We start from the raw sequence: 19,821 nt of genomic DNA, 5'->3' as shown, positions 1-19,821 counted from the left end.
ACATATAGTTATAGATATATGGCAACTAGTGTACTAAATATAATAAATAATAATAATAATAATAATAATAATAATAATAATAATAATAATAATAATAATAATAATAATAATAATAATAATAATAATAATAATAATAATAATAATAATAATAAGTACTGAATTACACAACACATGAAGAATAATATGAAATTAAAAACAGTTACGAATTTTAAAATAGCTCATTTACTATGCAATTAGTAAAACATAGTAAAGCAGCCAACTTCTTGTCTATTCTACCAACGATTTTCATAGGGAGAGTATATCGTGCTCCATTGTTACTCAGTGGTGGATAAAAGATATTCAAAAAAAAACATCCCGTATCTTTAAATTTAATATATTTATTTATTTTGGTCATTATGGTATAGAATTCGATCATGAATTTGTTAAATAAAAATTACATCAACTGTCCCTCTCAGTTCTGGGTAAAATATAAAAAGTGGTAAAACTTAACAAATAGTTCCTAAATACATTTTTAATAAGCTTAAAATTTATAGAACTCGTTTTCGGATCACTGTTTATTTAAAAATCATATAAGTTTGAATTTAACTTGCTTAATATCAATCGAAACATCAAACGAGTATTACATTCATTTAATATTTATTTTTAATATACTTATTTATATATAGAGATATATTTTAAATAATAAATATTATAATATCCTATTTTTATTTTATTAATTTTTTTATAACAACAACATATAATACTTCAAATTATATTTCGAATTATTATTTATATATACATATACACATATCTAATTACAATTAATTGTTCGTGAATCGTCGAGAGCAGTCGAAGGTCAATTGAATATATGAACATCATTTCAAAATATTTTCTAGACTCAACATTACATACTTTGCTTATCATGTCAAAAACATATAAAGATTAAGTTTAAATTTAGTCGGAAATTCCCGGGTCATCACAGTACCTACCCGTTAAAGAAATTTCGTCCCGAAATTTGAGTGAGGTGGTCATGGTTAACAATAAAAATGTTTTCATGACCAATATGAGTTGATAATTAGAGTTTTATCATCATTGAGTAATATGGATAAAACAACTCAATTATATGAAGAGTACGAATGGATCTATCGCAAAATAGTGACATGAGGTAATAGGAATTTGTCTTAACTTTTGACATTGTCTTGGTTGAATTCCGGAATTCAAGGGATTTAAAGAAAATCTTCGAAATCTAAAAGATTTGATTCTTCGGCGAGTAAGGAAATTGAGATCTCTATAATTTAATACGGTGATCTGCCTTGATTTCTTTGTCCGATATTTCCATTATAAATTTAACTCTTCCGTTTTATTATCCTCACCATTACTACACTTTCCTTCTTAGTTCATACATTCAAAAGATTGTGAAAATGCTTAATGCTTGATATTTTCTAATTATCATTTCTGTCATCCTTCTTTTCAATCTTCCACCAGAAGAATCTGTTTACTTCTACTATTACCTTGGGGTGATACTATTCTTAATTATACCGTGTCTTTATATTGCTATTTGTATTAATATCCATGGTTTGTAACCTCCATGTTGTTATTGGGCTTTATGTTTTCTCTTATATTTTGGATCTCTTTGCCTTTTTATTATCCTCTCTACCTCTAGTACAGTGAGCAATGGTCCAGAATTTGTAAGTATATAGTTTCGAATGAACTTAATATTCTAACCAAGAAAGAACGAAATCGTACGATTTGATTTGTCAACTTATTAGAATCATTGAGAATAGAACTATCAAGAATATATTTTCTTGATACGTTCAGAAGTTAAGTAGAATGAAAAAAATTATGTAGCATAGCACGTGATGATGTTAGAATCTGTGAATCATCACGTCCCATTAGAAACTCAGCATGACTTACTGTAATATAATCACGTTGATCAAGTGTCATTATATTATACTAACTCATGCATCAGTTCCTAACATTACTTCAATAACATTCATATTTTAAGCTCGAAAGTTTACAGAATATAGAAACTAACAGTTTCTATATGATGTAACACTTGATAGCATGAAGAGATTAATGATTTCAGATAAGAATAATTATAAAAATATCTTCAGAAATATGGAGGATATTTATAATGAAAGATACAATAATATCTTTAAATATCTAAGATCAGAGAATGTTGGGGACTATTGTCTGCAAGGGTTTAGAGTAACGAGCAAGATATTCGTTAAAGACTTCAGCAGACATTGAATCATTTAGATTCTTTGAAGTCAAACTTATTCTTTGTGATTTGTCCACGGCTTTCTTCATAGTTTCGCATAATCTGCTTTTCGGTACTAAATTTTCTATTGAATGTTTCCAATATAATGATACACAGGAAGCACGAAGAGGTATATAATTTCGGACGAGAATTTTTTTTTTTTTTTTTTAAATATCCTCAGAAATATCGAAGATATTGATGATGATATTTTGGAATTTCTAAGTTCGATGGTTGATGGAGAAAGATTTTTTCGCAAGATTTTAACATGACTTCGGAGCAAGATATTTTCTAAAGATTTCATCGGATTCAGAATTACCTGGATTCTTTGAATATATGGTTTGGTCCTTGTATTTGTCCTTGGTCTCCTTCGTGGTTAACTCAATCCGTTTTCCAGTTCCAACTTTTCTGAGCTTTTCCAACATACTATTCTTTATCATCAAACTTCCGATGATTAAGGGCGTTTATGGTTGTCTATGGTTTCTACTGCTTCATTCAGCTTTCTCAACATTCAGAGTATGGATTTGTGACTGAGTGCTTTTCAGAATTTCAGAATGAGAGATCATAATTCTAAGAGATAAATGTCATACATATAACTGTTGATGTAGATATGATGTGAGTTTTCAAAGTACTGATTGCTGATTCCCGGAAATTGGTATGGCAGTTGTCGTTACAAGATGCGGATGAGTATATGATAGGGTTTCAATGAATAAATATAATGATTTGTCAGAGAGATCTAAGCCAAGAAGCAACGAGGTTGCTGGTACGTCTGCTGGTAATATGGTGGAATATAAAAGAATTCTCCGGTATAAAAAGGGTAATCGTATATATATCAGGATTATAGTAAGGTTACTTTGAATGAAAAGTCGAAGTTGACTTTCTGGAGCTGTGACAAAATTGGCTACTTTGAAAAGAGATTGCAAAATTATATTTGCTAATAAATGCCAAAGGATCTAACGCGGCTACGTGTTAAACTTTTACTCAGTTGTCGAGATTTTCTCAGGTGCATAACTATATGCATAAATTTTTCCTTCCGTAGATAAAGTGCGGTTGGTTCATCCTCTCAATTGAGGTGTCTTCAAGAATCATGAAAGGTTTGAACACAGATTGTAATCATTAAGATACAATTGAGGTTGAAGATGAAATCAAGTGGCAACTTGAAGAATTGTTTAGTTTCATATGTTATAGTCAATATTTTAATTCATTTTAATTGTCCAATGTTGATAGTCCATAGTCGATAGTCCACAGTTAGCAATTCAATAATTCATATATAGTTTAATATATAATATTCGAATTAATTAATACGTATCGTGACCCGTATTCGTCTCAGACTTGATCACAACTCAAACTATATATATTATTGTAGAATCAACCTCAACCCTGCATAGAGAACTCGATCATTACTGCATATAGAGTGTCGATGGTGATTCTAAATAATATATATAGATGCGTCGATATGATATGTCAAAACCTTGTATACGTGTCCCTATATTTAAAGTGCGTAAAATAAATAACAGAAATTAAATAGCGATAAATAAAGTGCGTAAAGTAAATAACAGAAATTAAATGACGATAAATAAAATTGCGATAAATAAATTGCGATAAATAAAATGTAATAAGTTAGCTAGGAACAGTTAGCGTGGATTTTTAACAAAATTTCTCATAGTTAATTTGCTTATTTCTAACAAATTTTATTTTGTCCAATGTTTTCTTCATTATGCCACTTGTTGAATTCTGATAAATCAAAATCCAAATATGAAATTGGATGAAAATGGTTATTCTGTGGTGAACGGATTCGTATATCGGTGGTTGTAAATAGGATAGTAAATGACTGTTGAATCAGATTCGAAGAATGTACAATGTAACTTATTATTATGAAATCTAAATATTCCTCGGGTATTACCTACCCGTTAAAATATTTTCATCATTAACAGTTTGTACAAAAGAATTTTTAATTACAATATTTATGAAAATATATATACATATATATTTTCTTCGGAAAAAATCATGGATTTAATGAGTTAATGTGATATTAATCTCATTTAATTTATCGTTAGGACAAGAATATATAATCTCTAAACATTAGAGGTTACATAATCGCCATGCCGAACGAAGATAATTGATGTAGAACGATACGTAGAACGATGATTATACTTGAGGTACATAATGAGATGTTATGGCATAGATTGTTGATGGTATGGGTGCTATTGCTGAAGCTGGTACGTTTTGCACCATATGTTCCAAAGCTACAACTCGAATGCGAATCTCGTTGACTCATTTCTCCGGGATGATTGTCGGTCAGAACGAGCGGATGAATAAGGTTTAGAATCTGACTTATGATACAGTCATGGCGAGATACTCTAGAAATGAGAGAGAAAATGGTGTTACGAACAGGTTCGCCGGTAAGTGCTTCAGGTTCTTTACCAAGAGTGTAGGTTGGTGAGTGGAAAGAATCGCCTTCTTCTCGTCTCCATTGATTTAATTGACTACGAACCCATTAGATGAATTGGGGATGGCTGATTGGTTGATTCATTCTGGTGACACCGCTTTTGAAGCTTAGGTGAATATCCATGTCAAAATAGCTATCGGAATCTGAGGGACTCGAACTGGTTGAGAGATTCATCTCGTACGATCAAATGAAAGATTTTCGATATGAAAAAGATTATAGGATGTAGATTAGTACCCTGCAATACATGATTTACATATGCATATATAATACTAAAATCCCATAAGTTACGGAGGAATCTACGGAATATGTCAGGCAAAATTACAGTAACAGATACGCTAAGATATAAAGTAGCTGATACGCTAAGATATGAATTTTGTCTATACACTATTCATGCTATCCAGGCAGTAAGATATGTCTAAATTAAGAATGATAAGCAAGTGATTCCCTAAGAATGATAAGCATGTAATTTTCGACACGAAATGATAAGCAAAACTTTTGACATGCAGACACGGTCGAAGTCCAGACTCACTAATGCATCCTATCGACTTATCAGTTAGACACACTAATGCAAACCTGGTTCGCTAAGACCACCGCTCTGATACCAACTGTGATACCCCGTCCTAATCCATCCGGACGAAGTCCATATCGATTATAAACGATTCACAACAGTTGATTACATCGCGAGGTACTTGACCTCTATATGATACAATTTACAAACATTGCATTCGTTTTTGAAAAGACAATCTTTCATTACATCAGAAGTTGACGACATGCATATCATTTCATAATAAATCTAACTAAAATTGACTTAATAATAATCTTGATGAACGCAATGACTCGAATGCAACATCTACTTAAATATGTCATGAATGACTCCAAGTAATATCTCTAAAATGAGCAAATGCACAGCGGAAGATTTCTTTTGTACCTGAGAATAAACATGCTTTCAAGTGTCAACCAAAAAGGTTGGTGAGTTCATTAGTTTATCATAAATAATCATTTCATAATTTTAATAGACCACAAGATTTCATATTCCCAATTCTCATAAATAAACGTCCCATGCATAGAGACAAAAATATCATTCATATGGATTGAACACCTGGTAACCGACATTCACAATATGCATATAAGAATATCCCCATCATTCCGGGATCCTCCTTCGGACATGATATAAATTTCGAAGTACTAAAGCATCCGGTACTTTGGATGGGGCTTGTTGGGCCCAATAGATCTATCTTTAGAGTTCGCGTCAATTAGGGTGTCTGTTCCCTAATTCTTAGATTACCAGACTTAATAAAAAGGGGCATATTCGATTTCGATCATTCAACCATATAATGTAGTTTTGATTACTTGTGTCTATTTCGTAAAAACATTTATAAAAATTGCGCATGTATTCTCAGCCCAAAAATATAAAGGGTAAAAAGGTAAATGAAACTCACCTAATGTATTTTGTAGTAAAAATACATATGACTATATTGAACAATGCAGGGTTGGCCTTGGATTCACTAACCTATATCATTTGTATATATATTAATACACATAATTATAATCGAATAAATTTATGTATTATTATTATATTTAATAATTTATAGGTCTCCTTAATAATTTAGTTAGATATGTTTACTTTATTTATTTTAGATAGATAATTATTATTTATCATAAATATACTAATATAATTATGTTATATGTATTAAATATATTTTAATATTATTAATATTTATTTGTTATAATATTAATAATAAGAATAATATTAATGATAATGATACTTATAATAATAATAATAATAATAATAATAATAATAATAATAATAATAATAATAATAATAATAATAATAATAATAATAATAATAATAATGATAATACTAATAATAATGTTGATATTGATAAACATGATAATAATAATAATAATAATAAAATATATAAAGTTTTTAATAATGATAATATGAATGTTAATTTTATAAATGATGAATTTAATAAAGATACTACTTTACTAAAATGTTAAGTTTTTAATAAAAATTATAGTTTTAATAAAAATGATAACTTTGATATTTGTAGTTATGATACTTTTAATAGAAATGATAATAATAATAATAATAATAATAATAATAATAATAATAATAATAATAATAATAATAATAATAATAATAATAATAATAATAGAAAACTACCTCAAAGATCGGCCCAAAAAGAAATATGGTGAACCTACCAGGGTTCAAACCCGAGACCTCTTAGTCTAATACAACATGCCTAACCACTTGTCTATATGTTATCTTTCAAATCTACATCACAGCCCAAATATATTTAGCCTAATATATATTACTATCTGATTCTCCTTTTCCTTTTTCTAAAAAAAAAAAGTCACAGTCCGGGCTCAAACTCAAGACCTCTCGCTTAAGGAACAAACGCTTAACCACCCATCTGCTATTTTATTTCTGATTTATTTCGTACCCAAATATATATAAGCCTTTTATTTGCCTTGTTTCAGCCCAACATATTAACTGAAGCCCAATTAGCAGCACAGCCAGATTTATTGTTAAAAGAAAAAAAATGTTACATCCTAGAATTGAACCCCCGACCTCCTGTTCCCCATCAACACCCTAACCATAGCTCCGCCCGCTGTTTTCTGATTTATTATGTCTCCTATATTTATTTAACCCTTATTACAGTTTCAGCCCAACCGGAAGCCCAACAAGCAATTAGTCTATCAATTGTTTTAAGGAAGCCCACATATGTAAACCCATCTCTTAACAAAAAAAAATAATACGGCTGCAACAATTCAGTTTCTATATTTATTTATCTATTACGGAGTATTATTATTATTATTATTATTATTATTTACGCGAAAAGTAAATGGTAGAATCCATAGCCGCTAACCTCAATACAGTGAAGCTTCGATTCATCATGCTTATATCATCATCACTTTTCATGTCACCCTCATAAAAAAAATATATAGATATCGCTAGTCATCATCTTCCATATCCTATTCACCTTTAATCTTCTTCCTTCATAATCATAACCGTAGAAGAGAGATCAATCACAGCAGTCCGGTTGGTTATGGTGGTGTTACCGGTGGTTCTCGAATGTGGTGGTGGCGATGATCTCGGTGGTACCAAGTGGTGATGGTTTTTAACATTACCGAAGAGAGAGAGAGATATAGACGATATATAGTGATATGATTCTTGGTGGTGATTTATTGTGGTGATATGGTGGTGTTGTATTCTCTGGTGATGGTGGTCATAGTGGTGATGGTCGATTGGGGTGTCAGTGGGTGGCTCGATGGTGTTGATGGGTTTTAACGAAAGTGGTGAGGTGGGTTCGTATAATAAATAACAAAACAGAAACAGAAACATGTTAGGCGGTGGTGGTTTAAATGGTGTTTGAAGATGGTGTTTTCGTGGTGGTTAGAAGGTGGTTGTCGTGGTTAGGCTGTGGTGGTCGTTGGGTGGTGGTTGATGTGGGTTTTCGGTGGTGATCAAAGGGTCGTTCTAAGATAATGATGGTATAGACTCGAGTCAAAAACGGAAACAAGAATTAGAAAGATAGTTTGCAAGTTTTGTGGACTTTGAAGTAATAAAGATAAAGTTAGATAGATTAATAAAGATAAAGTTAGATAGATGGGTACAGATGTATATATTCTATATAGATTAGATTAGATTATGGGATATTAGAAAACAAACACATTGTTCATAATTGATCATAATTGAGATCATAAAATATAAAAAGGATACAGTGTAACAGTTGGGTGTGGAGATAAAGTGGGTTTCATTGAATCTAACATATAGTTATAGATATATGGCAACTAGTGTACTAAATATAATAAATATAAATAATAATAATAATAATAATAATAATAATAATAATAATAATAATAATAATAATAATAATAATAATAATAATAATAATAATAATAATAATAATAATAATAATAATAAGTACTGAATTACACAACACATGAAGAATAATATGAAATTAAAGACAGTTACGAATTTTAAAATAGCTCATTTACTATGCAATTAGTAAAACATAGTAAAGCAGCCAACTTCTTGTCTATTCTACCAACGATTTTCATAGGGAGAGTATATCGTGCTCCATTGTTACTCAGTGGTGGATAAAAGATATTTAAAAAAAACATCCCGTATCTTTAAATTTAATATATTTATTTATTTTGGTCATTATGGTATAGAATTCGATCATGAATTTGTTAAATAAAAATTACATCAACTGTCCCTCTCAATTCTGGGTAAAATATAAAAAGTGTTAAAACTTAACAAATAGTTCCTAAATACATTTTTAATAAGCTTAAAATTTATAGAACTCGTTTTCGGATCACTGTTTATTTAAAAATCATATAAGTTTGAATTTAACTTGCTTAATATCAATCGAAATATCAAACGAGTATTACATTCATTTAATATTTATTTTTAATATACTTATTTATATATAGAGATATATTTTAAATAATAAATATTATAATATCCTATTTTTATTTTATTAATTTTTTTATAACAACAACATATAATACTTCAAATTATATTTCGAATTATTATTTATATATACATACACACATATCTAATTACAATTAATTGTTCGTGAATCGTCGAGAGCAGTCGAAGGTCAATTGAATATATGAAAATCATTTCCAAATATTTTCTAGACTCAACATTACATACTTTGCTTATCGTGTCAAAAATATATAAAGATTAAGTTTAAATTTAGTCGAAAATTCCCGGGTCATCACATAACAGTGGTCAGGGCAGTTCTATTTGCATTGGTGGCAATAGTCTTGGTGCCATTTGTATTTGTAACGGGAATCCTACAATCTTCAGCAAGATGACCCTTTCTATTACAATTATTGCACACCACATTACAATAATCAGAGTGATGTTTGTGGCATCTGTTACATAAAGGATTTCGTCCTTTGTAACCTGAGCTTGAACCACTACCCGCACCTTGCGTGGTTTCTTGTTTCTTGTTGGATTGTTGATGATTACTTTCCCACTTTCTTTTGTTTTCCGATGTCTTGACATCGGTGTTCTTATCCAGAATAATCTGGTCCATCAACTCGTTTGCCATGGTGATGGCTTCATGAATAGTCTTGGGTTTCGATGATGTAACATTTGATTTGACATTTTTAGGCAAACCATCTTTGTACAGTTCTATCTTCCGTTCTTCGGTTGGTACCAATTCGGGACATAGCAAAGCTAATTTCATGAATCGCTGATTGTAGTTGGTGAGTTCAGTACCAACAACTTTCAGGCTTCGTAATTCAGCTTCCAACTTCCTAACCTCGTTCCTTGGACAATACTCGTTGATTAGCATTGTTTTGAATTCTTCCCATGGAGTATCATAAGCTACATCTCCTCCTACGGCCTTCACATAGTTTTTCCACCACATGAGTGCACTATCTTGTAAGGTACACGATGCATACTTGGTCATGTCCTTCTCAATACAACCACTGATTTTAAACACAGACTCAATCTTTTCGATCCACCGGGTTAAACCGATCGGTCCTTCTGTTCCACTGAATGATGAGGGCTTGCAACCTTGAAAAGTTTTGTAGGTACATCCCACACGAGGATTTGGGTTAACTGCAGCACCTCTTGCAACCTCGACCCATAATATTCTGTCGTTCACTCGCTGATTGATGAGTTCCTCGATTTCTTGTTCCGTCATTCGGTTCAATCGCGCCATATTCTTCAATAAGAATGAAAAAAAATAATTATTCACATAGAATATTATAGATATAGTGTGTATTTACAGTACATCGTAGCTTATTAATAATATGAACCAGTTATTATTATAAAAGCCTTTTCTTCCTATTAGCGTTTTATAATTATATCTAGGGTAGTACCTACCCGTTAAAGTTCATACTTAATAGCTTAGTACGAAAATCAATTACTACCATCCAAATAATACTCCACCATGGAAAATTATTGCATTTCACACTTCACTATTTTACATATGCTTATCTTACATCAAACATTAAGCAAACCACACTAGTAATATTATACAAAACGTTATATAATCCAATGGGTTAAAACAACAGCGCATCATTTAACCCAAAACGTTTGTTTTCAAAAAAAATCGCTTAACGCTTATCCTGGCTGTCTCCCTGTGTTTTGGCTGAGGGACCGAAGAACTGGATGTCGGGATAGAACTAATAGGAATAGCGGGAATAGGGGTGGTAGTGTCTGGTGGAGTTGGTGCCACAACATCCTCACTAAACTCGGGATTTGAATTTTCTAATTCAGTAGCCTTTCGTTTCTTTCCTCGTTCGAACTTGTCTTTCGTAATTTCCTGTATTTCTTCCTCCTTAGGATCACTTTCCGGTTCCCCTACAATTGGTTCATCCAGAAATTGTGAGTCTTCCCCAAAGGTGTCGTTTTCATCATCGGATAGGTTAATGACTGGAACACTATCTGAGGATTCTGGTTCGGAGTCGCTGAATGTGATAACAAGTTCTAAGCCAGACATCTATCACACAATAACTAGCACGTTAGTACCACATAATATTTACATATTAATTTTTAACCAACAAGGATAAGCAATAGTTTCCGAAATCAGACACGGTCAAAGTCCAGACTCACTAATGCATCCTAACAAACTCGATAAGACACACTAATGCAAATTTTCTGGTTCTCTAAGACCAACGCTCTGATACCAACTGAAGCGTCCCGTTCATATCGATTATAAACGTCGCGTACTTATTGGTCTCATTGCGAGGTATTGACCTCTATATGTGACATTTTTCAAAATCTGCATACGTTTTTATGATACAAACCATAACCTTTATTATAACCAAAGGCTTAAACAACACAATAATGATTATCGTTTAGCGATAATCTTAGTCTTACAAACTTTACATTTGATAATAACAACACGATTCCAACATATTTCACATTACAAATCTTCCGATATGCAGTTTTATTTTTGACACAAATATGCATACTCCAAATCTTGCTTAAATTCGGCATAATGCAGCGGAAGCTTTTATTTATCACCTGAGAATAACAAGCTTAAAATGTCAACATAAAGTTGGTGAGATATAGGTTTAGTGCTAGCAGCGTTATAAATATAGACCACAAGATTTCATATACATAAACGTTTTAATAAAAATATTCTAAGTGGTTGAGTACTTGATAACCATACTTAACATTTAATCAACGTCGCATATTCCCTTTATTATGAAATCTCACTACACTGTACCAAGTGTAGTTATCGAAATGAAGTATTGTGCAACCGTTGAATACTGGTCGTCCAGTCCGGTTGGGGTTGTCAGGCCCGATAGATCTATCAACATGATTCGCGTTTACAATACCGCATGTAAATAGTAGTTACCAAGCTACAGGGAAGTATGCCAGTGGTACAACTCAATGTAGAATATATTTTTAATCACTTGTGTCCATAACGTAAATCATAAAATGCATGTATTCTCATCCCGAAATATTTAGAGTTTAAAAGTGGGACTATATACTCACTTTTACCTTGAAGATATATAACCCGACCTGGTCTCCAATAGATATCACGAACCTAACCATATATAATATATCAACATATTTTTCTTTCAAAATTGTTACATGTATACTTATAATACTTTTAATATCAAATAGTCCGTAGTTAGCAGTTCGATGTTAGTGGTCCATAATTAGTTGCTCAATAAAATAAATAAAGACCCCATCGTATTCGTATTGATCGGAATTAATCTCGACCCATGGTACCGTATTGTCAAATGACGTATTGTGTACATGGTGTCTTACGATTTAAAATCGTGACCCAAAGTACCGTATTGTCAAATGACGTATTGTGTACAATCATGAGGTCTTATAATTAATCTTCTCGTGTTGTTTACGGGTGGTCTTGAAATATATAAAATCATATCATAAGTAAATATATATAAAATATCATATTAATTAGCAAAGATATGATTAGTTTAGTTTTACTCCAAATAATTTCGTAGCTAAACTAGCTTCGGATACCCAATTTTGTTTTAGCCATAGTTTCTTCAATACAACTCCGTTTTTGTTGGTTCAACTTGCCACTTCCTTGGATCGAGCCATTATTTATGAATATGAACTGTAAATACCTTGGTTTGCATTCGAAATCACAGGTTATAGGTCAAACTTGGGTGAATCTTATGAAAGTGGTTATTTCCGTCATAAAAACAACATCTAGATGATCATTTTTATAAAAATACTTACACTTTGAATTATACCATGAGATTTTTATATATTAACATATTCATAAGAAATATCATTTTTCCAGAATATAAACTTCCAATTCAAAGTTTAAGATGATTTTTAATTATCCAACCCGAAACAGCCCCCGGTTGCACTCCGACGACGTAGATTCAGTTTTAAGATGTTCTTTGTAAAATCAAGTTGTATCTTATTAAGTTAGCATATCATTATGATATATTACAGGTCATGAAGTGTTTTAAAAGTCAAGTTAGATGGATCTATTTAGTTTGCGAACAAATTTGAAATCATTCAAACTATGTTCTTGTTATTATATATATTCGTAGTAAGATAGTCATATATGAATTGAACAAGATGATGAACCAAGGTTATACCTCAAGTATGATGAAGAAAGTTACTGAATAAACAAGATATGAACTTGTTCTTGATGACTTGGAAGATTAAGAAGTGAAATCATGAAAAGAAACAAAGGTTGTAAGTAAGTTTATATCTTGATTTAAGATAATTAACTTACATGAATTGAATCAAAGTTTAAACATAGTTTTACCTTGATTATGAAGCTAGAAACTTATGAGGACCTTGAAGAACACTTGAAGGTTGAAGATGAGAGAGTTTAGAAGATCATTTTGCTTGAAAGAAAGTTGATATGAAAGTGTATGTGTGTGTGTATAATGGCGTGTATATGTATGTATATATATAGATTTTATGTTTTGATTTTTAGCTCATAAGTCTTCCTAGATGTTAACACTTGATCCCACATGTTGTTGACTAACAAAGGCTGCTAAGAGCAGATAATTGAGGTCTAATAATTGGTATTTATCAATAGTAAATACATCTAGAAGCTGTGTATAATACGGTTACATATACCCTAGGTATACGTGTAGAAATCTTGAGGAAACGGAACGATAATTCAATTATAACTATCTTTTGTGAATATAGTTATATTGTTTTATGTATTTAAGCCCTTTAAAAGTGATTAAATACGTATTTATACGATACTTGTATAAGCATTATAGGTTATAGGTATATATATCAAAGAACGTTACGTATAGTTACCGTTTTGAAAACTTAAGTTAGTAGTTTCAAAGTATACTTATAACTCATTGTTATTAGTACACAATGAGGTGTTAAACCATCCTAAGATCATGTTAAATATGTATAAATACATATATGTACACAATCGTATAATTATCGTATGTTATATGGTTCGTGATATCATCGATCAAACTAGACGGTCAAACGTTGTGTAAAACTCTTTTCAAAAACACAAGACTCAACAATTTGGATTGCTTATCATGTTGGTAATGTTTAATTTATGTAAATATTAATCTCATATGTATAAAACGATCTGAAAAATCCGGGTCGTTACACAATTGGTTCCAACGATAAAAATCCTCGAAAAAGAAAATCAGCTGATAATGAGGTAGAAAAAAGTGTTCAAGAAGAACCACAAATCAATACTCCTTCTGCAGAGGAGATTGATGATGTCAATACGGAAATTGCAATTAATTATGCACATTCAAAAAATATTATGAAACCGAAATGACATGAAAAATCTTGATGAGATATTTTCATATAATGTTGCATATGACATCATGAATGATGATGATGATCCAGAACCAAAATCTGTCATGGAAAAATAGACATGATTGGGTCATTGAAAAAGAGCAATACGAGCTGAATTTGAATCGCTCAATAAAAGAAAAGTTTTTGGATCTATCGTTCTCACACCTAAAGATGTGAAACATGTGGAGGATAGATGAATTTTTATGCGAAAATAAAATGAGAAAAATGAAGTTACAAGGTATAAAGCTAGACTTGTAACTCAAGATTTTTCTCAAAGACCGGGAATTGATTATGATGAAACTTATTCCCATGTTATAGATGCAATTACTTTTAGATACTTAATCAACCTGTCAGTTTCTAAAAATCTAGAAATGCATCTCATGGATGTTATTACTGCTGATCTTTATGGATCACTTGATACTTGATAGTGATATATATATGAAGATACCTGAAGGATTTAAGGTATCAGAAGCATCAAATGCAAAACATAAAGAAATGTACTCAATTAAATTACAAAGATTTTTATATGGGTTAATACAATATTATAACTAATTAAGTGATTACTTAATAAGAAAAAGGGTATACAAATAATCTTATTTGAACATGTGTTCTTATTAAGAAAACAACATCCGGATATGTGATCATAGCCGTTTATGTCGATGATCTTAACATCATAGGTACAAATAAAGAAATCCATGAAGCCATTCAATTTCTTTAGAAAGAATTTGAAATGAAAGATCTCGAAAAAACCAAGTATTGCCTTGATTTGCAGATTGAGCATATGCCTAATGGTTTACTTGTATATCAAACAACTTATACAGATTTTAAAACTTTTCAATATGGACAAGGCAAAACCATTAAGTACTCCTATGGTTGTTAGATCACTTAATGTTGACACTGACCCATTTCGTCCCTGTGAAGATCATGAAGATATCCTAGGACCAGAAGTACCATATCTTAGTGCAATTGGAGCTCTTATGTATCTTACAAATTGTACAAGACCTGACATTTCTTTTGCAGTTAATTTTTTGACAAGGTTCAGCTCAGCTCTCACCAAAAGACACTGGAATGGGATCAAACACATATCTCGATACCTTCGAGGAACTACTGATTTAGGATTATTTTATTCTAACGAATCAAAACAAGATTTGGTTGATTATGCAGATGCAGGTTATTTATCTGATCCACATAAAGCTAAATCTCAAACTGGATATGTATTCCTAAATGGAGGTACCACAAAATCATGGCGTTCTTAAAACAAACACTTGTTGCAACATCATCAAATCATGACGAAATGATTGCATTATATGAAACTACTCGAAAATGTGTTTTGGTTGAAATCAATGACACAAATCATTATTGATTCTTGTGGACTAGAACGCTATAAAAGACCGACAACTATCTTCACCAACAACTACATATGAAGATAATGCAGCTTGCATAATACAAATGAAAGAAGAGTATCAAAAGTGACAGAACAAAATATAAATGCTGACGAGGCGAGGCTCCAAAGCCATAGACGGTCTTAACGGTCATAAGTTTGATTGAAAAGAATGATATGTTGGTAAGGCTCAGAAAAGACTAAAAGGGAATAGGAATTGAAACAAATGTTTGAGCAAAACATGAAGGAGACTGTAGACAAATCACAGGGGCTAAACTTGTACATAAAATATTTAGATGATACAGTTTCAGATGAAAACTCAGATTCTTCTCATATACTCAAGCTCTCGTAAAAGACAACCAGATTAAAATGAGATACGTTCAATCAACAACTCTACTGATCTTTATACCAAAGCACTGTCAACCGCTGTTTTCAGAACACACATTCACAATATCGGCATGAGGCAAGTTCAAAAGATGTGACGACTCAGTGATGTCTACTTGAGGGGGAGTCAACTCTATACTGCACTCTTTTTCCCTTGACTAAAGTTTTTATCCCACTGGATTTTTTCTTTAGCAAGGTTTTTAACGAGACAGTACTAGTTGCTCTTTAATAAAATTGTCATTCAAGGGGGAGTGTTATAATATAATATAAATGTAAACAAAGTCAAATATGGATGACCAATTTTTAGTATAAATACTACATCAATGTAAGCTTGTAAACACACAATAATTTCATAATCAAAATTCTCTAAACTTATTCTCATTCTCTTTGTTCATGAATATTAGTAAATAAGTCTTGCTTGCAAAAGTATAGACCATAATAATTATTAACAATAATTAGAATTATAACACTACCTATATTATCTTCTCACAAGAAAAATAAAATCAATTATAGGTCCTGATATGTCCATGGCTTACTCTTAGTTCTCTTGGTCTGGCTATTAAAGCCATGCCAACGGCACTCACCCTACTCTCGCCCTCGAATGTCTTTTGGAGAACACCAATGTGCCCCCACCCACACTCACCCAATTTGTGCTAACGACGCATTCATCTTTGTTTGGCACCTTTGAGTGCGAGTTTGAATTATGAGTTGTATATATATAGCTTTAATTCATAGATATTTTTTTATAATGAGTCTCAATCTTTGAGTAGAATAATATCATTATGACAATAATTCAGTCAGAATAATATCATTAATGACAATGATTCAGTCTTCGTTCTATCCTGTGAGGAAGTTCTAGGAAGTGCCGACGTGGTATTGATATGGCATAGTTCTAGGAAGTGTTGACGTGGTATTAATATGGCAATCTGTTCAGGAAATTTAGTGAAGGTTGAAAGTGGTCTTATGAGTTCGTGGAACATCACTATAGGCCTATAGCTGTAGGTAAATTGTATATATTTCATACACAACTGAACTGTGGAAGCAACCATATCTAAATTGATCTAGTGTGGATAAAGGAACATCAAGTAATTACCTGTGATCGCTGCAACTTCGTTCGTCAAGCAACACACTTGAGAGCAGCTACTACCGGGGGTAATTGCTACTCCGTAGAAGAAAAAACCCTGGGGTTGTTCAATGCTTTTGTTTTTGAGCTGCAACAACTAGTTTAATGACCTCCCTTATAAAGATAACTATCAACTTATCTAATGATGCAACCATTTAACGGATCGTTTGTACACGCTTACAGGATCATTTTCGCACCACAATATAATAATAATTTCATATTATACTTGCCTTGCTTAATGTTTTGTTCCATAACAACACTTAATCCTGGTAACAAAAATCATCATGATACTTAATATTGAAAATCAAAAGACTAACACAAGTACACAATAACTACACTAATTTACATACATAAATAACAATACCATTTAATTTAAAACAATCCAAAATAACAACAAAAGATAGCTAAAGGTCTTCATTTGTTTGACACAATCTCATTCATAAATTATAGCCATATGTAAAGAAAACAGGACAGTAAGAGGATGAACCACATTGGTACAAATTCAATCTCAGTTATGATCATCAACATAAGGTTAACAATTACATAAAGACTAATATAATAACGACTATATAACAGACAGAAAGATACATAGAATTCAACAGAACCAAACCTTTAACACGCTTATTATCATCATCGAATCATTGCTGTCTTCTTTTATCATGTGATAAACCTTTAACAAACGCCTCAACTATCTGTTTTTGCGACTCCAATAACAACTCATTACGTTTTAAATCAGCTTCCATTCGCATTTTCTCAATCTCTTTAACCATATCCATTTTCATCTTCTCCATCTTCACAAAACCATCCGCTAAAACCTTAATCGATGACACAATTTGCCCTATCGAATCACTACTGTCACTACTATCTCTCTTCACCCCTCTTCTGTCACTCGCATTCCTATCGAGCCGCTCACCATACAAACTCCTCTCATTCAAATAACTCTGATTCGAATTCAAATTCGATGATCCTGTCTTACTAAACTTCCTAGCCCTAACCCCTGAATCATGATAATTCACATTATCAGGAGATTGTAATCTTGTTCCATAACTTTGTGACACAAATTTATGCCCCTTTCCTAAGTTTTTATTAACCGGAGGAGTTTGGATATAATAACCATCATCAAATTCATTATCATTATTTTCCTCTTCTTCTTCATCTTCTTCTTGCAAATAATTAGGGCTATGTGAAACCCTAACATGATTTGACCTAGATGCAACAGTAACCGAATTATTATCAAACAAAGCCGGTTTAAACCTAATTCCACGACCCGGATTCAAACCCGAATCCATACCCAATCCCGATTGATTATTACTCTTATAATTTACAATCTTCAAATTACCCGACGGTGTGTCTTCGCCGGAATTAATTCCGTTAACACTACCGTTATTCTCCATTGAATCCATGGCGTCAAAATAAAGCCACGTGGATATAAACCGGCCGTCAGGGACCGCGAGTGCACGTTGTTTCTCAGCTCTGTACCGTTGCCGGAGTTTTTCCATTTTATGGCGGCACTGGGCGGAAGTTTTAGGCGGCGACGCACCAGGTGAAATCCGGCCGAGGTCTTCAGCAACAGCGTCCCAATCGGCGGTGCGGAGGTAGCCACGGCGGAGAGCGTACCATCGGTCACGGTACGCTTGGATTAGAGCTAGGGCTTCGTCTTGTGTCCAGCATGGCGGTGGAAACCTCCGGGTAGGTTTACTGGCGGTGCCGTTGCCGGTGTCGGTGGCAGACATTAAGATCTGATGAACTACGGTTTGAATTTAAAAATGGTGTGTATGTTATTGATGTGTGTGAAAAAAAGTAGGTGGTGATACATGAAAGAGGACCACCGGATTGGGGTGGGTGGACGGTGATGATGTAAATGAGGAGTGGTGATGCTAAAATGCACGTGGGGTGTAGGATATGGTGTGTGGTGCGCACCGTAGCAGTAGTAGAAGTACAACTAACCACATACTCGAACGGTAGTTTAATTCTAATTCTACGATCACACGGTGTTAGTGATTGTATTCCCACCACCACCAAACTCATTGCACCCACCAACTGTTCTTTTCCTTACTCTTTTACTTTTTTTTTTTTTTTTCACTTTTTATTGCCACTTGTGCTACGTTTACCATATTAAGTTACCATATTAAGTCACTTTTTATCCCCTAAATTCATTCAATTTTGGGCTATCGTCGTCTTTTATTTTGTAGTTTTACATTTAATTTAATATTTATTTATTATAAATATAAGTATATATAAATATATATAAATATAAACAAGAACTGGAGGCTCACACGTTATCTCAAAAATTCATTTAAAATCATTACATAAACACCCTTTATGTGGTTTATGTTATAATTCAGTAGGCTTATAACTACCTTTAGTGGTTTGATTCTTGATGTTATAATTCAGTAGGCTTATAACTACCTTTAGTGATTTGATTCTTGATTAAGAATACTAATAATGAAGTGTAAGAACAAAGATGATAATGGAGAGAAAGAAAGAA

The 19,821-nt window shown here is 32.2% G+C and overlaps 1 protein-coding gene across 1 annotated transcript; it reads right to left on the bottom strand.

The window, feature by feature from the left end:
• Nucleotides 1–17,749: 17,749 nt before the first annotated feature.
• On the bottom strand, nucleotides 17,750–19,346 carry LOC139847847 (uncharacterized). The gene has a single exon (XM_071837576.1). The coding sequence runs from the start codon at nucleotides 19,064–19,066 to the stop codon at nucleotides 17,972–17,974; it is 1,095 nt and encodes a 364-aa protein (XP_071693677.1). The 5' UTR covers nucleotides 19,067–19,346; the 3' UTR covers nucleotides 17,750–17,971.
• Nucleotides 19,347–19,821: the final 475 nt, after the last annotated feature.

This window comes from Rutidosis leptorrhynchoides, chromosome 5 (assembly GCF_046630445.1).
Source record: "Rutidosis leptorrhynchoides isolate AG116_Rl617_1_P2 chromosome 5, CSIRO_AGI_Rlap_v1, whole genome shotgun sequence".
NCBI classification, from domain to species: domain Eukaryota; kingdom Viridiplantae; phylum Streptophyta; class Magnoliopsida; order Asterales; family Asteraceae; genus Rutidosis; species Rutidosis leptorrhynchoides.
Note: the sequence above shows the minus strand (reverse complement) of the source record. Positions and strands in the feature narration are given on the sequence as shown.

Coding starts and splice junctions, on each gene's coding strand:
- LOC139847847 (XM_071837576.1), bottom strand. CDS start 19,066: ATGTCTGCCACCGACACCGGCAACGGCACCGCCAGTAAACCTACCCGG.